At 45.6% G+C, this 26,512-nt stretch overlaps 1 protein-coding gene across 3 annotated transcripts in view; it reads left to right on the top strand.

Moving 5' to 3' along the window:
• The window catches only part of Enox1 (ecto-NOX disulfide-thiol exchanger 1), a 272,854-nt gene that overhangs the window by 172,968 nt on the left and 73,374 nt on the right, over positions 1–26,512 (top strand). For 2 of the 3 annotated variants that reach the window (XM_032918167.1, XM_032918166.1), the window contains exons 10-11: positions 13,953–14,009; positions 18,991–19,175. In XM_032918167.1, coding sequence (XP_032774058.1) covers positions 13,953–14,009; positions 18,991–19,175 — 242 coding nt within the window. The remainder of the gene's footprint in view (positions 1–13,952; positions 14,010–18,990; positions 19,176–26,512) is intronic. The other variant, XM_032918168.1, reaches the window with a different exon arrangement.

The following is a 26,512-nucleotide window of genomic DNA, read 5'->3' as shown; positions in this document are numbered from 1 at the left end:
GGTAGCTTTGGGTAGAAATGTAAATGTGTCGCTGCTTGGTTTGCCTCGGACCCAAATCTTCAAGGCTACACACCCAGTTGTCCTTTCTTCCCCTCCTCCCTTTCCTGCCTCTTTCCTCCCAACTTCTTCCCTATGGTGGACAGTGCAGCATGCACAGCGGAAAGGAAAAAAGCCGGACCTGCAAGGCCTGAGGTGGGGGGAACCCAGCAAGCTTTAGAGTCATCAGAGTTAAAGGACCAGTGTAGGTCAGGCGCATGGCGCTTTTGATGTCGTGAATAATGCCAGTACAAAATAAGTATGTGGTAGGCCTCCTCTGCTCACTGCCTCTGCTGTCCCCAGCCCCTGGCCCTGGGCCTCTCTCCAAAGAGTGAAGTGTGCTGAGCGTCACCTGCACCCTTCCCTTGGGCCTTCCCCTTCATCTGATCGGAAGGTGTCTGCACGAGGAAGATGGCGCTGACACTGGCGACTCTGATCCCATTCAAAAGGCACAGCTAAGATGCATATTCAATGAGGGCGCTTCCCTTTGCCAGAATGTTTAGAACTTTGTGCAAAACCCAGCGTCCCTGACTGAACAGTCATCTTCCTAATTACAACAGCACACTGAAGGCATTGGACCTATGCCCCTGCCGTCCAGGGGGGCGTGAGGGATGCCCTTTTGAAGAAATAAATCATGTCTTGTTAATTGATATACTGGGCCCCCAAACAGGTATGTCCTAAAGCCAGGAAGTTAAGCGTAGTGCCGTCCAAATTGGGCATCACCATCTACCAATACTTCATGTGGGTTCAGTGAACACAAACTTCAGAAAAGTGGAACGAAAAAAAGAATCCTTGCTTAACAGACAGCCCTTAAACCATTCCACAGGTTATAGCAAATGCTTTCGAATCCTAAATGAACCTCATTTAAAGTCTGGTGGGTTCTTTATATAAACGTGTGTGTGTGTGTGTGTGTGTGTGTGTGTGTGTGTCCACACAGGCATGTGTCACAGTGTAAAGTGTACGGTCAGGAGAGGATTTCCACCTTGCTTGTTTCACTGTGCTGTTGTATATTCTAGATTAGCTGCGCCCCGAGCTTCCAGGCGCATCTCCTACCCTCACCTCCCACCTTGTCTTAGGAGCACTAGTATTACTGTTGGGAATGGCCACTTCTAGCCCTTTTCCTCCTAGCCGTTTCTGTTTAATACAGGTTTTCAGGACCCCGAATCAGGTCTTCAGGCTTGTGCAGTAAGCACTTTTACCCACAGAGCCTCTCCCTACCCACAAATACTTTTTGAACAATGAAGTGTTCTCTGGGTTGTCAATTTTCCATAGAAATTTACAATGCCATTTTGTTTGATTACCATTGCTTTTAATTTCACTAAGAAGTCGAACAGTGATTTCCAGCAACCAAGTGAAATTAGTGACTCAATTTTAATTGGAATCTGATCTGAACAGTTTTATCCATCACAAGATACATCATGTTTAAAAATACAAGTGTTGAGGTTTTCAGCTGTCCCCTTCATTTCTTTGAGTTCCAAGACCATCTCTGGATTTCTGATACTGAATTCCTTCTGGAAGCCCAGTGAGATGCCCATAGTGAGGATGCCCCACAGGAAGTCGTAATGAGGTGACAAGCCTGAGAAGAGACTCAGTGCAGGCCCCACCCCAGCCGGGCACACAGTGATTGCTAAATGCTAAGCTAGAGTCTTGCGGCTGACTAAACAGGGCGTCCCAGGCAGCTTGCCTGAGGCTCCTTTTTGAGAAGAAGGCCTGGATTGTGCTGTAAGTCAGCTGACCACAGAGGTTTAGAACTCAGCAGAAGAACAAGCACTGTCTACTGTGGGAAGTGGGAGGGCCAGTAACAACGTGCCAGGGCCCATGCTCCACGAGGCAGGGGCATCGACGAGCTGAGGCCTAGAAAGACAAGGACAAGCTGTTTTCCCGTATCCTGTCAGCCTGGGACATCTCCTGAAAGAGCAGTGCCGCTGTGAGGGAAGGACCCTTGAGTCAAAGATAAGCACGTGCCTCCTTCCAGGCCTCAGTTTAGTGTCTTCTGGGAACCTAGGTTCAACAAGGGAATAGTTTTGTTTTGTTTTTATAAACCGTGAACATCTTACCAACACACATCAAATAAAGGTTTATTTCAGGTCGATTTTTCAGTTTCCTGATTTTATGTACAGTTACAATTCCCACCCGTAATGGACAGGCTTTTTAAAAAAATATCAAAACCACATCTCCTTGAAAATCGATTTACCTTTTAAATACTTGGAGACAGATGCTATTAACTGGATCCAGTGGCTGAGGAGCCTTTTCTAATGGAAGCCTTCCTTCCTGCTGGGCAAAATGGACCCTATGTGTCTGGGCTGTAAAGTCTTGCTCCTCCTGGAAGTTTATGCCCTTGCTGTCGCGTGGCACCTAGCGATGCCACAATTGGCTCCTGACCTCTTTCATGAGTAAACTTTGTGCAACCGAGTCCTTCCCCGTGAGTAAAATTGCCCTGCGTTTTTGAGATTGCCTTGTGTCCAGGAGCACCCCCAAGGACTCCCCTACTTTGCTGCCCTTCCTTAAAACTCAGTGGGGCCCTCGTTAGGGTCTAACCACCACCCACCACGTCTGTGTTCTGCCCAGAGCAGGGTAGGCTCCCCCAGTGGCTCCCATGTGTTCAGTTCAGCCTAGCACTCCCAAAGATACTCACCAAAGCACATCTGGGCTCTGAGGCTCTGGCCTCCTGCCCAGTGCAGTGAGACCTCTTAAGCCTGGCGGAAGGCTTGAGCTCCTGCCTAGCTGCCAGGCAAAAGAAAGGAACAGGGAAAGTTAAATCATTGTCTAAAATGGAAGGCCAAGGATGCTGGACTGTGAAGGATTCAGACAATGGGGTCTCAGCCTCACCCCCTGCACAGAGCAGAACCCAGATGCTTTTCAACTTCCCACTTCCCGGAACACCATCATCTTCATTATGGCTTACTGTGATTTGGGGGCCACTTCATTGTGTTAAGCAAAGCCCAGAAAAGAACTATCACATGAGAGAGACTTCACCCGCTTCCTTAGCAGGCTCTGAGGACACTGAGGGAATATTTATGTAATAAGATGCAAAGTTGCTATGGAAAATACTATAGCAACCTAACACCTCCTGGAGCCAGGCAGGGGCTTGTAACAGCAGTCTAAATTTACATTTACTGGAGTGTCATTTTACCGACACTCTTAGTATCTCATTCTGACAGGATGTTAAAATATGTTTTCGGCTCAAGTTTGGGCAAAATTAACACAAAGCGTTGTCAGGCTTTAAGTGTAGTCATCACGACTTCTGGGAAAAAGCTATCAGAATAACTCTGGAAGGGGTTAGATGGCCCAGTCTGGGAGAGTTTGAGATTCCCTCAAATTAATCACTGATTTTACCCTTTACTCTGTAAGCAATAAATAGAAAGGCCTGAGCGAGAAAAGGGGCCGCTCTTAGCTGTGCCATCAAGGGCTCACTCACCCGAGATTTCAGTAGATGCTCAAAGACGATGCTGTCAGCAGGTAGCTAGCTCACTGGCCTTACCTTGAGAAGTGTCTAGCGGTGTTTAAAAGCAAAACTGTTTCTCATGTAAAAACAAAATATAGTCTCATAAGGAAGGCTAAGGATGGCAGATAAAGGAGAAAATACAGCTGTGTCAGTCCTGTGGAAAAAAATTCTGTTCTTTTGCCCTTTTATGTAGCATAAAGTCTATATTAATATATTTTGTAAAGCCCAATAGATTTAATTTTACACTATTTGGGTTTTAGACAGGTCTGCTTATATAACAGACCTTTTGAAAACCTTCATATATATTAATGACAGAGCAAGTATGAGTTCCCCATTGGCTCATGAGCTTCTTCCCATAAATCCTTGGGAGGTGAGGCTACCACAAGTCTTGGGTCACAGTAAACACGGAGGTTCTTGAGGCCTGATTACTGGAACAACCGTCCCAAGACCATTACATGTGAATGTGGCTGAGAAACCATAGATATATAGGCCAGTTACTCATGAAAAGTTCATATCCATCGATTTTATTCTATGTCTCTCCATCTAAAATCTTAAAAGTTTGGCTCCAAGGCTGTCAAAGTAGGACATTGGCCAAAGGAATCAATATCAGACCAATTAAAACATCCAGTTACTCACGTCTTAGCACTACGATGTGCCGATGGGCATTGGTGCCTTTATTCCCCCTCTGCTTTTAGATTCCATTGTTCATCTAAGCACAGTTGGTGGCATCATTATTAGACCCTCGATCAGACATCATCCTGACTAATGAAGTAGGAACTTGAAAGAAGGAACTATTCTCTTCCTCCTTTTCAGAAATCCCCCTTTCCATTGCCTGTTTATCTGGTACTTAAATGTCCTGGGGATTGACGTTTAAAGCAACCTAGAAATCGTTATTACCTCAACCGTTTCTGTGACTTTGAGATGATTCTGTCGTGCACCACTGAGTGGTTTTGATAGTTGGAACAGACACTTATTCAGAAGCTGTGCTTCCCAGTTTTAGGATACATTGTGTTAAACCTCCTGAGAAGTAAATTTTTTTATTTGAACTCCAGTCATTAGCAGAGAAGTAGAAAGAAACATATCTAGGGCAACAGTTGCAAGGCAGAGGGTTAGGTACAGTGCTTCGGGCAGGACACTGTTAAGTCCAACAGTGAGTCCTTCCTTGTTCTACAGCTTCTGAGTTCCAAAACCCATGGTTTCCACCTGGGTCATCGTGAGTCATCACAGCTTAAGGCAGTTGCATACATTTTCATTTCCCAGAATTACTTTGAAATTTTTAAGTTATCTCTCTCTACTATTATATACACTGTACATTGTTTGATGATATAGACTTGGAATAAGAATTGTGATTGAGAGATTTTAAATGGCACAATAGAAAGTTCTCAGAACAGTTGCTAAGCAACAGTTACGCAATGGCATATGTGAACAACTCCAAATGTGTGCTTATATGTGTGTTATATTCACAATTTATATGCTACAAGGAGATCTATAAGGAAATGGGTGAAAATATTTAGTATCTGTAAAAGATTATAATTTGCTTTCTTTTCTATAAATGATTTTTGTTCTTTCCTCTTTGTGTACTTTCAAAATGTCCACGAGAGGTGCCATGTGTTATCTTAATAATGCTACTGTGAACATTACCTATAACATTATGAGTCAAGAAAAGTTAGCCACGTATCAGTCAGAGTCAGGTCTGGATGGCTGGGGTGACTGATGACATAAAGATTTAAAAAAGAAAAACAGCCCAACCACCCTAGGCGTGAATAACATAGCGGGTATCAATTAAAGATGGTGGAACGCGTACTCGTTTCAACAGTCCCAAGGTCTGAGCTTCCCTCTCGGCTAATGCCTTTGCATTCCTGGCCACACAGACACAAAACCAGCCGTGGAAATGTGTCCTGGAATATTAAGTCAGCTTGGGCTGACAGCTTAACAAGCCCTAGAACATTAGCTGAAGACCCGCCCCCACAAGTGCTGTATTATACAGCACCCAATCCAGAAGACAGTGATGGAGAGGACGAGGGTGTCCCAGCTCTCCTAGGAAGTTTTGAGGAAGCGTTGAAAAACTGAAGCTAACTAAATTCCTCTGGTTTTGGAAGCTGGTGTGAAGTAGATTCAACAATCAACTGTGTCGTCCCAAAGTTTTATAGACATGGAGAACATTACTTATTACTGGTTCAGTAATGTATTTTTGTATGTTGATGGTAATTTTAAAACTCCTGAGAGAATCTATAGTGAGATTAACGTTGAGGTGTTTGTTACCGCTTGGCCATTTCCAATCAGTTTGTTGGATGAAAAAAATAGCGACCACAGTATCAGATGGTGGAAGTTTAATGAATCGCCTTCCCTCCTCTCATGTTGGAGAATTTCCACAGTTAACTTCCCACAGTAAGCTTACCTTCCTTCCCAAGCCACGTTGGCTCAGGAAACAGACTCCAGGTTCATTCTCCTGGACCTTTAATCATGTAAGAATCTGGGGTGGGCCCTAGAGAGATGGCTCAGTAGTTAAGAGCACCAACTGCTCTGTGAAGGGATGGGGTTCAATTCCCAGCACCCATGTGGCATCTCAGAACTGTCTGAATCTCCAGTTGCCAGGGATCTGACACAGATGTACAAAGTAGAGTTAAACAAGGATTTGAATGCTTCTTGGGGACACGAATCTCCATGTCACTGAAGACAAAGAGGACTGGAGATGTTTATCACCTTCAAATCCAAAGCCGGGCAAAACTAAATGACGCTTCTGTGTAGTCTTCCTGTAACATTGTCTCTATTTTCTGCTGCCTAGAGACTGGCTTCAATATAGGCAGCACACCCAGCAAACTGTTTTTAAGTCCATTCTAACAAAAATAATTCAGGAAGTTGGCACAATCTCTCTTCTGCTTGAGTGATATTTCCTTAGAGAGCCTGCTATCTGGGTATAGACAGAAAGAAGAAACGATCTGAAGAAATGCTGGGGGTGGATGAACCACACACGTAGTCACAGCCAGCGTTTTCTGTCCCCTAAGTCTCCAGAGCGATAACAGGAGAAAGAAGACTCCTCTGACGCTCTGAGCATGAGCGTGCACTGGATGGTGGACCTGAGCTGCCATCCACATCCTTTTCCGTAGCCCCTTGACTTCTCATCCTACCCTGTTTTCTCCGCACCCCCAGGGCCAGGGAGAGCCCACAAGGCCATCAGTGTATTGATTCAACATCTAATTTCAGGGTTTATTGAAGTGCCTCTCCCTGTCTCTCTCCTCCCAGGGCTTTTCTTTATGAGATATGCCTCTAAATATATCTTAAAAATAAAAGACTGGGGGAGAACATCCGTGGCAATATCAATCTTCCTGCAGTTCCCACACTCGGGGAAGGCCGGCTCTGGAGGTCTTGAAGGCAATATGTTTCCCCTTTCCCCAATATTCTGAATCTAATAAGGACCAAAAATTGAGTTTCTGTGCCCCCAATAATAAGTTGAATTGTTTAATAGATATAAAAAGTCAATCGTGGATCTTGTTGACTTACTGTAATTATGAGTTGTGAGGTCAAATCTGTAATCTCCTTGGCCTAGTCTTGGCGGGGAAGGCATGATGAGAGCTTTCTTTGTTGTCTTAGTGACTTACCGACCAGGTTCTATCATCATCAACCTGCGGGATTCTTCTAGTACAGTTTGTGTAACTCCTGAAACCATTGCCTTTCCCTGGCCTTAGCTCCTTGCCTCTGTGAATTACCTTACACATTGTCACAGTACAAAGCAGCAACAGATTTAACAACATTCACTGAATCCTTACAGTGTGTCTGGGACCAGGGCCTTTGTCTGGAAGTGCCGGATTAAAGGGGAAATGACTAACATCTTATAAGACTAATTAAGACTCAGTCCCCCGAAGTGGAAGTATTGCTTGTACGTTCTAGAAAATCCTCACAGCCTGCTGTCAGTCCTCCCTTTCCTAGAAGTCCACACGGCCATGCCTTGCTGTGCATTCACAGTTACTGCCAAAAGTCAGCCGAGAAACCTTGATGTAAAGACCGAGAGAGACCCGAGAGTCTGGAAAATGTCTGCTCATCTCAACTCTGAGGGCCCCAGAGAAACCTTTGTGTGCTTTAAGCTGATACAGGGCAGGCACTTCTGAGATGGGAGAGCCTCTCGCCCTTGGTTCCCCTAGAGGGCCCTTTTCTCTCCAGGTAGCCCAGCATTGTCCACAGTAGATTGCATTGTATACAGGTGGCTTATTGGATAGATGAGAAACTATAACTAAGAACTAATTTCTCATCTCTTGGGTGGACACTTTTAATCTCCATCTTGAGCCAGAGATGATAAAAGGAAAGTCTGTGATTTTCATATACTTCACAACATTTTATTTTTCAGATAAGAACCCTGAGATCTCAGGGATGTTCCATGATTTGTCCCAAGTCTGATAAATTGGTATCAAGCTTCCAAGCTCCCTCCCCCAACTCTGTATAAGTGTACACACGGAGATCAGAGGACAACCTTGACTGTTGGTCCTCCGGTATCATCCATTTTGGTTTGTTTGCCCCCCACCCCACCTCCACCCTCTGCTGGCATAAAATTCACCCAGTAGGCTGGGCTGGTTGGCCAGCCAGAGAGATCCAAGGACTCAACCGTCTCTGTCTCCCCAACCTAGTGTAGGGCACCATACCTAGTTTTTTGTTTGTTTGTGTTTTAACATAGGTTCTCAGAGATCAAATTCAGGGCCCTGTGTTCACAAGGCAAGCAAGCCCTTTACCTGCTGAGGTTTCCTCCTGGCCCTCCACCTTCTCCATCTCTAAGCCACCAGTGCCTTTCTTCTTTATAGAGTCCATGTCAACTGAGCTTCAGCATCGACAAGGACAGCAGTATGCAGGTGGCATAAGAGAATTAGGTCATTTCTCTCATGTCCACAACTTCTCAGGAATACTAGGTGGTCACCTGGGCTTCTTTGCCTCTTCTCTGTGTAATTCTGCTTTCCTGATTGTGTACCAGAGACTGTATGTAACTCCATGGGGCCGAATGAGCTGTCCTTTCAGGTCACTAAATCCCAAGGAAACAGAAAGGTAAAGGATGGACCTGACAAAGAACAGAGAAGGTTGCAACGAGAGCTAGGGTGACATTCCTGCAGATGAAAAATACATCTCGAGTTGATTTTTTATTTTTTTATTTTTTTGTGTGAAAGTTGCTAAGTCCTTGGGCTTCTCAAATAGAAATTAACATTTAAATTAGTCTCTTTCAGCCCCTGCTATGTAACATTTAGGCTCCTAAGGAACATTATAATTGATGCCAGTTCATCAGCACGGTGTTAACGAAGCTCTGTGTAGAAGCTCTCCAGAGCACTTTCTCTCGTGTTCAATGAGAAGCAAGGAACAAGAGAGGGCCTCCTCCGAGGAATTCTTTTAACCTCTCAGAAACAAAATATTTCATTCTAATTCCTGCTTAATTGGAAGGAAATCATTTAAAAAAAATACCATTGACTATGGGTTTGAAGACTGTTCCATTTTTGACCTCTTTAATTTAATCAAGGTCACCTAATAAACTTGCCCAAACAGCTCTATTTCTCAAATTAAAAAAAAGGTAGCACAGTTTAAAGGCGTTTAGTGTGTGATTAATAGCACTGAACTGGGGATTCAGCACTTGCAAGGGCCTTTGTGGGGAGAATAAAACATTAGTACCTGAAAAATTATACCCGTCAGAAACTCAAAACAAATCACTTTAATGAGGAAAAAAACAGAAAGAAAGAAAGAAAGAAAAAAAACCTGGCTGTGTGAGGATTCAGGGAAGGTTATCATGCTCGATATGAAAAGGGTTTTAATGCCTGAACATCTCTCCTCAATGGAAGGAAGACGGCTATAATTCGGCCATGCAGACAGTTTATAAAATGCATGCTGCTCTTCCCGGCCAAGAACTCAGAGAAGATGGAGTTGTCCAAGTCAGGGCTCTCAAGAGCTCGCACTCCAGCATTGAAAAACAGTAACGACTGTTGCTTGAAGACTGAACTAGAACCATCTGTGTGGGAGAAACACCAGCGTTCTAATAATCTGCCCCTGACCTTCTGCGCCGACTTTGCACTCCGAGAGCCTGAGAAGGACAGACTCCCCTGGAGGCTGTTTCGAAGAGAATGGTGTCCAGGTGACAAACTCATTAGAGTAGCCATGAAAGGAACATTCAAGACCGAGAACTGAAGTGCCAACCAGATGGAGAAATAGCGGAGTCAGAGCAAGTCAGCTTAGTGTTGGCTTTGGGATAGCTTGTCCCTTCTCCAGCTTTCTTTAAGGCAGCATGGGCTTTTGGTTAGTTTCCTCTTCCTTCTTTTTCTTCTTTTTCTTCTTCTTCTTCTTCCTCCTCCTCTTTCTCCCCCTCCTCCACCTTTTTCCTTTCCTCCTCCTCCTCCTCTTCCTCCTCCTCCTCCTCCTCTTCCTCCTCCTCCTCCTCCTCCTCCTTCTTGTTCAAATTATGGGGAAAGATTCAATAAAAGGGTTTACAGCAAATTGAAAATACCTTGCGCTGTAATAGCAGAAATTATGAACAGGAGATATAAAGGAACAACCTAGGCTGGGCTTTACATAGAATCACCTGGGAATCCTGGTACACATACCCATGTTCTGGGCTAATGCCCAGTCTTCTGTTATTAAACCCCTCCCCGGGGGATGCTGAGGTACAAAGGACAGAGAGGGTCTACTTTAACATGAGGGTTGGTGGCTCTGCTTGGTAGGTGGGAAAGGACAGAACAGGACAAGAAGAAGTAAGAAGATGAGAGAGTAAAACCATGGGCAAAAATCAAACTGTGTGATGGACAGGAAGTGACTGGGCCAGAGGCAAGAGAAAAAGAGGAAGCAATGTTGGTCTAGCTTGCCAGGCCCAGGTGAAGAACTGCCTGCACCAGGAACATTCAGAGTCTGCACCTCGGTGCAGGAAAGGCTGGCCTGGCCCAGAAAGACTTGGTACCGGCCAGGGCCACCCTCACCTTTCCGCTGTTCTAGACCAGCCAAGTCAGAGAGGAAAGCAAGTATGCCACCCTTTTATGGGGAGCCTCTTGCTGCCTGTGAACAGTCTGGGAGGAGCTTGCGCATCTGAGGGGCCTCCTCTCCTGTGGCATAGACTGGACCAAAGGCAGGGGTTCAGCAGTGCTTCATTCTAGAAGTTCATTCTGACCTCCTCAGAGTGAAAACCAGAAGCCACCCATGCTGGGAGAGATAACTGTTTAAAAAAGTATTTCAGGATAAGGCACAGGGGTCAGAAGAATGGAGACTAAGCTTGGAGGACTCAGGAAATCACTCAGTCGTGGCTTTCGGGAGAGGAAGCAGTGGTATCCAGAGTAAAAAAGGAAAGAAATGAAGGAAACATGGGAACACACCACAGAAGGTAGAGATGCTGAGGCGGAAGCTGAGACAGAAAGGCCGTTAAGAGGGACTAACAGAAACCAGGTGCCCAAAACTGATGAACAACAAGGCTGGCAGAACATTTTTTAAGGTTGCATTAGACAGCTGCTTCCCTGTTACACCAAGGTTCTTACAGTACCTCATGGCAGGGGTAGGGCGTGGGGAGGGGGTAAGAGGCTGCTCAGAGGCAAGCTGTGGTGAGATTGCTCATGGAGAGTGCAGATTTCTAAGCAGAGATCAGTTTCTAGAGCAGAGCTCAAGAAGAGGCACAGGGGACTGGTGGAAGTCCTTCTTGAGAAAAACGGTATCATTATCGCACGTGTGTGTGTGTGTGTGTGTGTGTGTGTGTACACGTGTGTGTGTGTGCGCGCGTGCGTGTGTGTGTGTGTGCGTGTGTGTATGTGTGTGTGTGTGTGTGTGTATGTGTGTGTGTTGTGTGTGTGTGGGTGTGTGTGTGTGTGTTGTATGTGTTTGTGTGTGTGTGTGTGTGTGTGCACGCATGCGTGTGTGTGTGTGTGCGTGTGTGCGTGTGTGTGTGCGTCGCCTGCCATGGGTGGTGAAACATGCTTCAGGAAAAGGAAAATAGTGCCTTTTAGCAGGAAAGATTCCCGAAGAAAAGCGGTCATCATTTGCTAATTTCCTTAGTTGTGAATTGGAGGAGCGGCCCTCAGACTCAGGAGGGCCGGTCCCTTCCCCATTCACCTAGGCACCTCCCAGAGTCCACTGAGTCCTGTTAAACAGGATGCACTGTCCTGCTCCAATGTCACTTCCACTTTCTCTCCGTCTCCCTTGAGCAAAGGCCTTTCTTTCCCTTTCCCTTCCAAAGGCCATCACCCATTGTGGAGAGAGCTAAGCTCACTCACTCCTCAGGCTCTCCTTCTTGTGAGCCTCTGAGGTCAGGACAACTGTGGGAAGAGCCTGCTCCCTTGGCCACAGCTTAGCCCAGAGTGAGACTTGGCTGGGCTTCTCCTGCCCTGAGGACTCCAAAGTTAGCTCATACCAGTCAGTCAGCGCCTCCTTTAGCGTTGTTGACTACAGGCCTCTCCGGTTCTGGTCAGTCAGCATTCAGCAGGCCTCTTTCTTTTGCTTATGTTCCGGTGAGGAAAAAGGGGTGGGCTGGGAGAGGTAGCAGAGAACACAGTGTAATTGGAAAAGTAAAACCCGAGTCTTCACCAGTGTCAGGAGCCCAGCCACACCCCACAGCCTGCCCCTGTTGCAGACTTAGGAAGAGCTAAGGTGGGAGGGACAGAGGAGTTTTTTCTCTGAGCCGCCTGTTGCCGCTTGCACCTCCAGGCTCACATTTAAGCCATCCTAATATCAGGCTCTAGTTTACCTGCGCTCCTCAAATTACCCTTATTCCACCGGCCTCACACAAAGACAGAAATAGACCCTGCCTTGTGCGTCTGTTTAGCTCCCCCTAATAATAGCTAATGTGCAGACGATAATACTCACTGCAAACATAAAATGTTATGTCAATGCTAAGTCGTAATAATAATAATCCTGCAAAAATGTAGCATAAGGAATTTCCACGAGCAATTTGAGGAAGATTGGTGCTTCAGTGGGGACACAAGTGTTACCGAGAAACAGACCAGTTGTGCTTTGCTGCCTTCGTAAGAGGTTCAGTGGTAAAAGATCGGTTTATTGGCAGATCCCCCACCATGCCTCCCCAAGTCTGTGCCTCGGCTCCCAGGAGGCATGGGCAGCGAACATCCCCGGAACCCAGGCCACTGAAGTGCTTATCTCTGGTCCTCACTGGTCCAACAGTAGACCAGGGGACAGATCTTTGGGAGGTCAGAGCCTCAGGAAGAGGCCACTTCTTTTCTAACTGGAGAGGCACAGACACAAAGGCAGAAGCTGGTCGAGTTCCCGTGGAGACCCAGTGTGTATCACCTTCAGGTTCCTTAAGGAGCCAAGATTTAGCATTGATCTCTGGAGACGCTGCAATTAAGGAAGCCACGTCAACAATAAGTCTCCGTGAGCTCAGATACCAGTGAGCATCCCGGTGCCCTCTTAGAGGACAGACGGCATAGTGCAGGGGCCCCATGCAGTTCACGTCAGGGCTCTGGATCGCAGAGGTGTGAGATTCATTTCTGCATGAATCACCTCCAGATTTTCCCTCAGGGGAAAGCTGTGTTTGTTTTGGACCAGGCTTACCCAGTCCGCTTTCATAGCTGGACCTCTGCAGTGGAACTCTTCCCCGAGCAGCTGGAATGGACGACTTTATCTCCACCACAAGCAAGCCACTCCTTTCGAGCTCCCATTTCCACCTTCCTCAGACTGCAGCATGTAGCTGGCGCTTTGCCACCTGTAGGGACACAGTCTGTACTCTTAACCAGCCATGCCACCTCAGGGCCACTGAAACCGGGTCCCAACACCTATACAATAGAATAGATGATCATCCCCACTCTACCACAGTCTTCCAAGAGTGGAAGGAGCAGAAAACGCTGTGGAGGACAGGATTGGTTTTGGAGTTTGGATTTGGGTGTTTGTTTTCTTCTGATATTGTCATGGTGGAGGCATTAGCAGTCCTGAGCACAGGGCCTCATGGGTAGAAGGCAAGTGCTCTACCACTGAGCTAGACCCCAGTCCTGAAAATTGCATTTCCTGCTCTTGCTATGACCTTAGTGGGCAGGCAAACAGAATAGTGACTGTAGCTTTTGCAGGTTTCCCCTCAGTCCTAGAGAGGTGATGAGGGCAGTGGGGAGGGCTGAGCTTGCACGGGTGTGAGACAAGAGGCCGGGGACATAAGGAATAAACCAGGGAAGCAGACCGGAATGGCAAGCCAGGCATGTGATCCCTTCAAAAGGAGCTGACCAAACACAGTAGCCCAGTATAGCTCAGGAAATGGGGGACAGGAATGAGCGGGTCCTTCCAGATATGGTGTTAGCACCACTGGTGCCCTGGAGTGCTCCACCCTCGGCCAAGACACCTGAAACCACAAACCTTGGAGAGGGCCCAGAAACAGGTGTGTCAGTCTACAGGGAGATTCAAATAGGAGCTAATGTGTAAAAGGCACCAGGTTAAGGTAACACCAAAGGCCATATAAGTTTGCAATTGCCCTGACTTAACAATAAACCACACAAAAAGTTGGTTTTTGATCACAGAACAGCCTATTCAATTTCAGAGGCAGACACTGAAGACTGTGCAGGAGACATGGCGGACCCTGGCTTGCATTCTGCTGGTAAGAACCAGTCTATCACACCTCCTAGTGCGGTCACCTTGGGAGCAACACTACATCGTGATAAGAGAAGCATGGGTTTGAGTTCACAGCACAGCATGGTGGTCTCTACCACAGACCAGCCAATGGGCACCTTAGCTACCCCACAAGGAGATTTATACAGAGAAGCAGATAGACCTAGGAAGGAATCCCCAGGTCACTGGATCATAGCTTCAGCCCTTTCTTAAGACATCAGGAGGCGATGTTGTGACAGGAAGGAGAGCCCCCGAAGGCTCTGGGATATTGTAGGATTATCGCCCAGGCCTTCTGCCTACCCCTGCCTCCTTGTATATAAGGACAATCGCCTCCCTGGACAGCAGCCAGTGAAATCCTCAGGAAAGGACTTTCTTTGTTCATGGGGAAGAAATACATTTTAGCCACATCCTCCCTCCCAGCGTTCGAGGAGAGAGAGAATGTTAAACATAGCATTCCCCAAAGACACAGAGATGAACAGTCCCAGAGAAGGGCAGATATTTGCTAGCAACAGTATGTTAAAGCATTTTATTATTTAGTTACATCTTGCCTGAGCATGAAAAAGATATTAACACACTGTCAGCTTACTGGGACATAACCCAAAATAACTTACATTTTTCATATATTGCTAATTATTTTTCTGAGGCTGGCTCAGACTGGTAAAAGAGAGATTTCAAGGCTTTCACCAGATTATTTACTTAAAGGAGTTAAGCATGCCATTATCGGTTCCCATGGAAACCCAGTAAGTAACACAGGCAATGGCGGAGGAGGTCACTTTGACCATAATTAATATAGAAAATAATGGCTTATAGAGGATCCAGTAAAGGAAACAGTGAGAAGCCACCTAATACCTTTAAACCTTTTTTTTTTCTCAGCAATGCAATTTAATCTCTGGATCAAATTTCGCATACCACTGTCACTTCAGAAGTTCTGCTAGTTCAATGCTAATTTTCCAAACTCGACAGAATTTTGCCTAGCGGAAACTTCCCCGTTTGTAATTGCTCTTTCGATTTAAACAATTCCAGTATCCAGAATTCTCTAAAGTTTACAGAAGTATGAGTACGTAAGTGTAGCAGCCTTACCCTTCTCGTAGATGCCATGGCTCCTTGCCTTGATTTCTCAATAAATAATAGGTTGGAGGACTAACCGATACTAATTCAGGCATCACCAGACTCAATGGTGCTTTTAAAATCGCCAGCAGTTGGCTCAATTGTGTTTGTTACAGTTTACACATAGGGTATTGCATTGGATTCCTTTTATGACTTAACTTTGGGAACCCACAGGGACGGCACTCCCCAAATATTTCAAATTGATTGGAACACAGCACACTCTATGGAGGTTCTTACCCAGAGGTAGACAGTCATTCGTTGTAATCCCTATATTTACTTGAATAGTGGCTTTCTTACACAGTCTCTTAAGGGTAAATTTTACTGTAGAAGCCTGGTGACACATTTATCAAGACGGTTTAATTTAGTACAGTGACCCAGAAAAAAAAAAAATTAAAGCAGAAAAAAAAAAAAAGGAGAAAAATGAATTGACCTTTCAAGTTTCTGGGTTTCTAACACACCAGAACCTGTCATGCATTATTGGGATGGGGGTTTGGTTTTCTTGGGTTTTTTTCCCCCCAGATTTCTAGTCTAAGAAATACAACAGCCTCTTCCAGGCGGCCTTCACAGAGGGGTACATTTGGGAATACCATATGACTCCGCATAACAGGTGGCCTAAAGTTAAGCGGCATTCAGGCACAATTTCTCACCCTTTAGAAACAGCTGTCTCGCCAGGGCAGGAATGACCAAGTTTGTTTGTTTGTTTGTTTGTTTGTTTGTTTGTTTTTCCATGAACGCTAATCCTGAGATTATTTAATGAGGAGCAAAAATCAGTTATGTGCCCTAATTCTAAAGACAATAATGAGATTGGTTATGGTACTGATTTTTGAGGGGTGGGGGGAATCACAGCTGTTTCCTTTCCTTTTTTTTTTTAAAGCAAAATAACATCACGCCCCTGTTCCAGGGGTGTGCACAGCACTGTGCTCTGCTTGTCAGGGACAGAAGGCATGGCTCAGCCAAGATGCTCACCTGGACCATTCCATAGGCTGATAAGACAGTCTCTAAGATAATGGATGGCACTTTCCCTGTATGTATTTATGTTCAGATGATTTATTTAAATAATGCTGCTGGCGCATGCTTTATAGCTGCTTGCATTTCGCTACTCAGATTTCAACGTATCTTGCAGACTATGCAATTCATTTGGAAAATGTAATTTTCATCCCTGCATACTAATCGATTTCTTCACAAACACCTGCTATCAGTTATGATAGTAAAAATGCCACTCCGAATTGAAAGGGGGCCAAATGGAGCTTCCTAAGGAAATGACTTAAGTGTCTTTGAATTTCACCAAATGCAGTCACGTGCTCGTGTGGTGCCAACACTTTTCTGTCACTTTCATTTTCGCTGATTCTGCCCTGTTAGTCCCTCCCTCTTGCCAGCGATGCCTCACAGACATCGCCTCGTGGAGCGGTGAGCAGATTTCTCAGGAGCCGTTGTCTCGGGGAACGGGCAAGAACGTGAGGTTGGGCTGTGCAGTGTTAGAAAGCACCAAGCCATGCTCCCAGGTGAGCCCTGGGTCCTGTCTGAGTTTATTAGGCCATGGAAAGCGTCCAAGCATCTGCTCCTTGGCTTTGCACAGCCATGTACGCCAGACAGACGTCCCTTGTCCATCCTCTTCTGCCTCCAGTTCATTCCTCCAGCCATCGCCAAACCAAACCACCAACCCCACCACACCCTTCCATCACCAAGCACCATCTTAGCTCTCACCCTGTTGGGTCTGAACTCCCCCACTCTCCCAAGTTCCACCTCTTGCTCACTGCTTCCAGGTAGATACTTGCCTTGGGGGAAAGAATCAAATGTGTCTCCCTCTAGCTGTGACTTCTGGGCCTTGCACCTGAATGAGGGATACCTCCCACGTGTAGTGTTTTCATCGTCTAAAGTGTAATTTTAGTCTTTCAGTCTGCATTCTCCTTTCTTACTTCAAAATGGTTCTTGGGTATAGCCCTTGTCGGAACCTTGATACTAAGTTGCTTATTTGCCTATTCAACCAACATTTGTTGAGTGCCTACTTTATCCAAGGCAGCCTTCTACCTTTTCCCCTTTGGATACATTAGTTTCCCTTTAGGTATGTCAGTCTTTATTGTATTTCAATAGAACTTACCAAAAGTGACATATTCTGTGTTTTCTTTTGTGATCTAAGATCCCCAGACAGACTTGGGTATAAGGAAGTATGCAGTAAATGCTTGTTGACTAATTGATCCCCAATGCTTTGATGCCGGGAGTTTCCTGGTTAATTGCATGTTCTGTTTGATTAGGATTTCAATGTGTACTGTACATAGATAATCATTTTTTTCAAAGTGGAATTCTGTAAAACACTTAACTGTGAAACTATTATTAACGTAGTTTGATGTCTGCTATCTGGTGAGGGAATTCACCAAGGTCTCAGAATGTCTCAGTAAAGCTGTGCGATCACCAGATGTGTGGTGGAGCCTACAGATATCCAGATGACCTCAGTCTGACCCTAGGACATGGCAAACGGCAGACAAAACATGGGCACTACCTCAGCTCTGTGTTATATACAATTTTGCATAGCTTCAGTTGAGTCCATGAAGGCATTTCTAACAATAGCCTTGCAAGTGTTGCTTGACTTTTCTCTTCCTTTCGAGAGTTAAGAATGGCTTTTCCATAAGGGGAGAGAGACAGTGGGCCAGTGCTTGGAGATTAGGGGGAGACACCGTTTTTAAACAGTTGTTAAGAACTGACCTCACATGAACAGACATAGCAGTGTCTATTAGAACTAGACTAACAGACTAGAGGCTGGGTTTGCAGTCGGTTTCATGGTCTGCTTCTCTTTGTCCCATGGCTCTCATCTCTCGAAACAGGGATCAGTAGACTCCTATTTAGGCTTGCTGGAGTTACTCGGTGGACTAATTTATGTGAGGAAGCCCCCTATCCAGGAATCTTTCCTGTGGGGATGCCTGGCAAGCCCTGCTATATTGCATAGCCCACAAGTTGTGAAGATAGAAGCAGGGCAAGAGGTCTCCTCCTCCATCACTGTCTCAGACCACCCTGTCACTTGGTTTCAGATGTTTCTGAAGCTTTAAGGCATGTAAGACCCTGAGCGAACTGCCATGATTTCTCAGTGAGAAGAAGACGGGAAGTTACACAAATTAGGTCAGCATCAACACATTGAGACTCCCAGGTTTCAGGGAGGAGCAAAGTAACCACTCAGCCTTGTAGGGAATAAAAGAGAATTTTAATCTGTCGGTGAAGCAGGTAGAACTAGGTTTCCATTCCGACGGCAGTTAGAGAAAACAATTTGTGCAATCTGTCCCGGCAATAGAGCAAGGAGAAGCGTTGTGTACCTCAGCTCCTCCCTCCCCTGGGAGGCCATTGCATGTGTTAGCCTTCAGTGCATCTGCTGCGTGCATGCCTCAGCCCTGACACAGCCGCTTCTCTGAAGAAAGACGCACTCCAAGAAACTGAGCAGTCGTAGAGCCTGAGAGAGGACAGCCATGCAGCCGATGGGATGGTCACCAAGAAGTCAGATTATTCTCATCACTGAGCATGGCAGATCAGCTTCTGTGAAGGCATCCGGGTTTGGGGGGTAGAGGTCAAGAGGAAGGAATTCTGGGGGATAAACCACTGGAAACATTCCTAACATAAGCTAGGACACACTGAATAGATTAAAGAGACTCTGGGACTTCTGTTCACAGTATTCATCTAGCATGTGAGAGGCTCCATCCTTACAAAACCAACCCTAATGTGGTCCCCACCAACTGACAAAGAGCCCCGAGGCTTGCTTACCAGGGTTTAACTTCTGAGTTGATGTGAATCCAATTTTAGGTGAGATTTCCTTTTCCACCGCAGGACCCCTCAATCTCAGCAGGGTGGTAACTCCCCAAACCTCTGTGTTTATCATTCAGCCCTGGCTGCTCAGGCCTATGCCCTCAAGGAGGAGAACGACAGTCTCCGGTGGCAGCTGGATGCCTACAGGAATGAGGTGGAGCTGCTGAAGCAAGAGAAAGAGCAGCTCTTCCGCACAGAGGAGAACCTCACCAAGGACCAGCAGCTGCAGTTCCTCCAGCAAACCATGCAGGGCATGCAACAGGTACTGGGCGCATGTTACAGAGAGGACAGGGCTACAGGGCATGCAACAGGTACTGGGCACGTGTTACAGAGAGGACAGGGCTACAGGGCATGCAACAGGTACTGGGCACATGTTACAGAGAGGACAGGGCTGCGCCTGTTTTGTGGGGTACGTAAGACAGCCACTGGTTGGAAAGGGTGACGGAGGAGAAAGGATGACCAAGAAACGCTACAATCACAGCAAAGGAAAGCACTGAAGGCTACTGGGACATCTAGACTCTGGAGAAAAATCTGTTGAGAATCACCCTGAGGATAGGAAATGAAGGGCAAGAAGTGGGAGATTTAAAAAGTGGTTCATGAATAGGAATGTGTGTGTGTGTGTGTGTGTGTGTGTGTGTGTGTGTGTGTACATGTGTGTGGGACGTATGTATGTATATATCCATTTTATATAGTCAAATTCTTGTTGACTGTAACATATTTTATAGTTAGAAACGTTTTAAGTTCGAAGCTGGACAAAGCCATGCACTTGCTTTTGGTTCATTTCCAAGATTTTCATCAATACAAGCTATGTGCTTTCCATCTCTGGATTATACTTAGGGTCTAACCAGGTTTCAGAACTGACAGATGGCTCAGTCCTTAATGCTCAACAGGCAAGCCTGATGACTTGACTCCAATCCCCAGAGCCTAGGTGCAAAAGCTGAGGGTGCTGCCAAGATTACACTTAGAAGTCCAGCACTGGGAGTCACAGAGAGGTACAGCCCCGCGACTTGTGTCTTGCCAGCCTAGGCTAATTGGCTAGGTCCTGACTTCAAAACCAAGGTGAATAGTGCCTGAGGAACGGTAACAAAAATAGACCTCTGGCCTCCACATTCATGAATGTGCATGTGCACATGCACCTGCACACAGAAACACATATATGTACCCCCCCTCACACACATACACACATGAATAGAAGTGTTGTGATTACATGATTGCTTGAGTCCTGAGTCGGGGCTACATAGCTTCAGGAATGATAAGCTGTGCTTCTGTGGAAGAATATCAGTGGCAATATGGCCACTCTTTCCACAGCTCATGGACCTGGTAGAATTTGCAGCTGTCGTTGAAAGGGGGCAGCTGTGATCTGGGGGTTAAGGAAAGGGAGTGTGTGCTATGAGAAATACTGTGGACAGAGGAAAATCCAAGTAAGGGAACTAGAATAAAAAAAGTCATAGATGGATGTGTGTCTAAACGCATCAGTTGGTGAAGAATGTTCTCCAGGCCCTGGGGTCTTTAACTTGACATAAATCATCACCATTGCACCTGGGTATCCTTTAATTACTCCTTTAAATACACAAACCCAAACAATGCTTTCTGGGTGAAAAAAAAAAGATTGCTTTTGTTTAAACCAGAGAAAGTTGTTAAAATGGTGGGAAATTGGACTGTTTGGTGAATTGGGTGCTTTCTAAATTCCCTAAATTCATATTGGTTGTTGTCTTAAACCAAGACCATAAATTTCCTACAAATATTTTTCATGATTAAGGGTGACTACCTCAAAAAGATAAGCCAGACAGGAAAATACACAAACATACACAAACATACACACACACACACACACACACACACACACACACACACACACACATATATAACACATATTGGGGGATTGGGGATTTAGCTCAGTGGTAGAGCGCTTGCCTAGAAAAAACACATATTGGGAAGTGATCAATGGCCAGGTCATGGAGATTACGTCTTAACACCTCTTGCCATTTTAAAGTCATTCTTTGAGTCCTGGCTCTGAGTCCTAACTGGTTGTTGTTCACAGTATGTGCTAGACCAATCAGTGAGATTTGGAGGTCAGAGCCAGCCAGGAAAATGTCACTGCAGTCATCGCTCAGGTTCCTGCACTTGGAAAGCCAATACAACAGCTGCTGTGTGAGGCTCCTGGGGTTGTCCATATGCCCCAACAAGGGGTGCGGGGATGGGGCTTGCCAGCATGAAAATCTGTCCGTTTCCCCAAAGATCTGAATGGCAGCCATAGCCTGCAAGCCACTGTCACACTTCAGGCAGCAGGCCCTCTTTCCCTCCAGAAAAGATGTCTCTAATTCCTTTAAAAGCAGATAAAACCTTGAGGCTTGTTGCATTTGGAGAGATTGTTCTGCTGCATCAGGGAGACACATGCTGGGGTCTCAGCACGGGAACACGAGCCATGCATCTGTTCCACAAAGAGCTGTAGAAGGGATCCTTAGTCATTCGAAGGAACAGTTGCTGGTTCCATTTGCACAATGGCTCTGCTGCTAGGAAATGTGCTTGAACGCAAAGGTTTGTTTGTTTTTATACTGCGGTTTGAATTCGACATGAGACACAGCTCCTCACATTCTGGAGGTTACAAGTTCAAGGTCTAGGCATCAATAAGGCTGGCTCCTTCCAAGGCTGTGAGAAAGAAGCTGCCCTTCAACGTACCTGACAGACTGCAGGCCGCTGGGTCTGCCCTCGGTTGGCAGACTTTCTGCTTTACTGTTCGCGGGATGCACTTCTTGTATGTGTGTCCAGATTTCTGCTTTGCATAAGAACACAGCTCATGCAAGGTTAGGCATCTAGCCTGCTCCAGTCTGACTTCACTGTAGCTAATCGTGCTTGCAATGACCCCCTTTTCCAAATAACCGCATTTGGAAGGCTGGGCCCTCATCCTACAGATGGGATGCAGTATCTGAAGAATCACAATAGGCACGCGGTAAGCAAAAGTATGTGTTGAGTAAAGGATGAAAGGACCAGAGCCAAGACACAGCAACAACATGGTACCCATGGAGCTCTGGGTTGTCACTCATGCCATCATGCAATCATAAAGACCAAGGCAGGAGAGCTCATGGCTGTATCGGTATGCCATGCATGTGGTGCCTCCTTAGTAACTAGCGGCACTGTGCCCATGGCCTTTGCAATGCCTTTCATTCTTTTGGCTGTTAAGCAGGTACATGGCTATTCTGTGAGGACACGTGTTTAAAATGTGAGTGCTTTTTATGGCTCGTATTTCTACCAGGTCCTGTCATTAATGAATAAATCACCAGAGCTAGTTCAGTTGAATCTCAGCTCTAAGAGTCATCACAGCCATGAAACATGACGTCAGTTCATCATTGTACTAAATACCCGAGATAAGCAAACCTGGAGCTTCGTGTGCTTCACCCATGGCTTCAGATAATTTGGGGCACGGTCAGTTGTATGTGCTGTTTCTGGGCCTGTGGCTGTGTAGAATGCCATGGTGGAGAGGGTGTGGAGAGACAGAACCGATCATCTCTAGACAGCAGAGAGCAAAGGGGAGAACAGGGGGTTGGGGTGCTGATGCCCCACCCAGTTCAAGGTCATCTCAATGACATGAATTCCTTCTACGAGTCTTCTTCACTTAAGGGTTCCACCACCTGCCAGCACCAGGCCCTGATAGTTTCTAAGTCTTCAGCATTAACAGCCATTGGAGGACATAAAGATCAACCATAACAACTGTGATAGATGGTCATTTCTATAATTCATTTACGGTTGAGAGTATTGCTACATACATGCACACATGCGCACACCACACACACACACACACACACACACACACACACACACACACACACACACACACCGTAATCATAATAAAGAACCTTAAATGGCTTTAGAAGTAGCAGGCCAGTTTTAGAATTGCCTGCAGGTTCACCCAGAAGTTTCCGATTTGTTTTCCCCTTTATTTCCTTGCCAGGGTGTTCAGGAGCGTCTCTCCATTGCTTATGTGTTTGTCGGGGGGGAAAAAAATACACAAACAGCAGTGCCAAGCAGAGTTCTTAAAAAACGAGAAGCCTTAGGGTGACTTTGTCCTGGTGTTTGTTTCTGAGCTTGACCCTACACCGCTCATGAGTCATAATTTAATAATATTAGACATTTAATACAAGAGGAAATAACAGCTTGTAACCATGGTAACATGATCGCCTTTACCAAGCCATACGACAGCAATTAAGTTAGCCTCTCTCTGCTGGGAGGCTAAGGAGGCCAGTGCCCTTTTTCCCTTTCATTTGTATCTTTAGGTATAAAAATATACAAATAAAGAATACCCATTGTAAGCGCTGCTCATCTTTAGACTGATACACTGAGCATGTCTTAGTCAAGGTTTCTGTTGCTATGAAGAGACGCCATGACCAAGGCAACTCTTATAAGGACAACATTTAATTGGGCTGGCTTACAGGTTCAGAGGTTCAGTCGATTATCATCATAGCAGGAAGCATGGCAGCATCCAGACAGACTTGGTACTGAGAAGGAGCTGAGAGTTCTGCATCTTCAAAGGCAACCAGGAGAGACCAGTAGATCCTCAGGCAGCCAGGAGGAAGAAGCTCTGTTATGCAATGGGTCGAGCCTGAGTATAGGAGGAGACCTCTAAAGCCCACCCCCACAGTGACACACTTCCTCTGACAAGGCCACACCTCCTAATAGCACCTCTCCCTATGGGTCAAGCATACTCAAACCACCACAGAGTGGCTTTATTAGATATAATAAAGTAAAATTTGTTCTTTAAATATATTTAGTTCTATGCATTCTGACAAATGCATCCAATCACGTGAAGCCATCACTATGGTAATCAATCTGTCAGTCATTCCCATGGCCACACCCTCAGCCCCCTGTTCATACAACCCGACTCCCAACATCCACTGACCTGAAATCTACCCATTTCCAGGACTTCCCGTCCACCACCTGCTCAGGCTCGCCGCTTTTGCTCAGCATGCATTTGCGGTCCCTCTGTGTTGCCGGGTGCTTTATTCCCATCCCAGGCTACTGAGTAGCATTCTATTGTAAGGGAAAGCTGCAGGTTATTTATCTAGTCACTGGTTTATAGATGCCTAATGTTGTTTGCACTTTGGGATAAACACGCACAAATTCGCTATGAATATTCATTTGCAGCCCTTCTGCTTAGATGTAAGTCTTCATCTGCACATGGATAACTGCTGAGGATCAGGACACACAGAAAGCATCCTTCGTAAAACGCTGCCACTGTGTTTTCTAGGGCACCCGAACCTGATGAGTTCCCATGAGACTGCAGGAGTATTCCAGATGTCCTGTGCCCTGGTCAGATAGGCAAAGTCAGCTTAGCCCGTCACTGTTGGCCACTGAAGTAAATTTAAATAATACTTATATTTTCATTCATAAACATATCCCAAAGTACCGTATTATTAAGCATAATCTTAAAAGTTAGACAGTTATTATCACTATTTAACAATGCCATAACATGTAATACATTTGGCACCTCTCTCCCTCACCCTCTCTTATTTCCTTCCCATCCCTGTTAGCCTTTTGCCCCATAAAAAAACCCTTCCTCACATTCGCATAGTTTGGTTTGGTTTTGTTTCCCCAAAGAGTTTAACTGTGGCAATCTGTATGATCCTGTTTAGAATTAACCAAACCTGGTAGGATGGCCAGCAGATATGCATCTAGTTCCTGTACCTGCCCCGCTCCCAGAATCTGTTCACCACCCATACATCAGCATAACTGGTAGGACCCCATGCACCCCTTCTCCACCCATAACCGACTGCAGGGCAGAGCGACTTATGTGGGCCCAGTGCCAGTGGGCACAATTGCTATGGTCTCGTGATTGCATTGCCTGTGTCAAACTTAGGAGATGGAATTACCCAGCCCTCCCATCCCCGTCTTCTGACGCCTGTATTATTTCTGTCCCCTCTTCTGCAGTGTTCTCTGAGTTCTAAGGAGGTTCTGTAAATGTCTTACTTATACCTGAGCCCTCAACTCTCCTTTATCCTCAGTACCTGAGTAACCACGAGTCTTTGTGTTTGCTTCATGGAGAAACCTCTGAATAAGGTTTTTTGAAAGTAGCCTTTGTCTGTGTTTAGAAGGTGTTTTAATGCTAAGTCAGTTCATCTAATCAGATGTTTTAGGTTCCCTCCTAGGGCCTAAGCTGCGTGACAAGTTTCAGACTGGATTTGTAGTACTAGACATAGATCACTTTTTATAGATAATGTGGGACTCACATCCAGTCAGGGAGTTATTGGTTACTTCTCAAAGAGTTTTACCATTACTGTACCAATGGTTATATTTTGCCTGGCCAGGTTGGATTATAGCTCATAGGATTGTCACATGGGTAAGACTGATATCTTTACCCCCACCACTACCTCACCAGCACCAGCAGCCTGCACAGCACCTCCTGACCCGATTCAACTTTGAACTGGGTTTTCTGACAGTAAGGTTACTCGTGCTTCTTTGAGCTAAAACAGTCAGTTATTATACTGAAACCTACATGAGACAACCGCGAGGACTGATAAATATTCAAAAAACAACAGGATGTCATTTAAACTGCTGATCACAAAACTGTGTATGATTAATGATGATTATTAGAGCTCCTTCATAAATCCTTTAAGCGGGTGCTTTTTAATAGTATTATCAAAGACGGTCTGCAAATCAGCCCTCGTAAGCCAATGAGCCATTGGCCTGGGTGGAAGAATGGCTCCCCAATGTCTAGCTTGACATTAGAAATGCCCAGGGCTTTTAGTCCTCTTGACATCACTCAGCAAGGATAGATCAGGAAAAACGACACGAGGAAAAGAGGATTATTAGGATGAATACCACTTTAGAAACCAACTAGCTATTTTTCTGTCTGTAATCAAAATCGAAGATACATATTTTTTTATTTGTTACGGCACATGGATAAATGTTACTACTTTATAAAAATATAAAGTTTTCAGCAAAGTAAGATGAATCCCAGTTAGTTCTGCTAAATGCTGGGTGGGAGTTCAACTTTGGAATACATATGCAATAAATTCTAGCATGTTAAAGTTAGAACATCAGTGAATAGTGTTTGCCCACTTGGAGATGTTAAACCTGCCTTCTGCATGCCTGTCTAAACTGATCAATTGCTCAGTCTTGTGGATATAGAGAAAAGCTTATAATACATCCCTCTCCCCGGGCATACGTAGCGAAGCATGTGTAGGTGTTAAAAATCAGGACAAAATAGTGACAGTGGGTATGGGGTGATGGCAGCTATAGTGGTAGTGGCTATGTACGACTGAAAATATATGTGGTGGTGGTAGTGGTTAACATGGTAATAATGGTGGCTATGATGATAATGCTGGTTACCATGGTAATGTCACCTGTTGTGCTAGTGGTTGTATTATTAAAGGGCGGCTATGGTAAGAATGTGAAGAGAATGTTGACTGAGGGAAGAATGGACGTTGGCTGTGGTGAGGTTGTTGACGGGCGATGGGAGTGTTGGCTACAGTGAGAATGTCAGCCCCGGTGACCATGTTGGCTCTGGAGAGAAGGCTGTTGCGGCGATGACAGTGGGCATGGTGAGGATCGTTGCCTGTAGTGAGGATGTTGGCAAGTGTTAATGTTGGTTGTGGTGATAACAGT

This window comes from Rattus rattus, chromosome 12 (genome assembly GCF_011064425.1).
Source record: "Rattus rattus isolate New Zealand chromosome 12, Rrattus_CSIRO_v1, whole genome shotgun sequence".
Lineage (NCBI taxonomy): Eukaryota > Metazoa > Chordata > Mammalia > Rodentia > Muridae > Rattus > Rattus rattus.
This window is presented reverse-complemented; position numbering and strand designations above follow the sequence as displayed.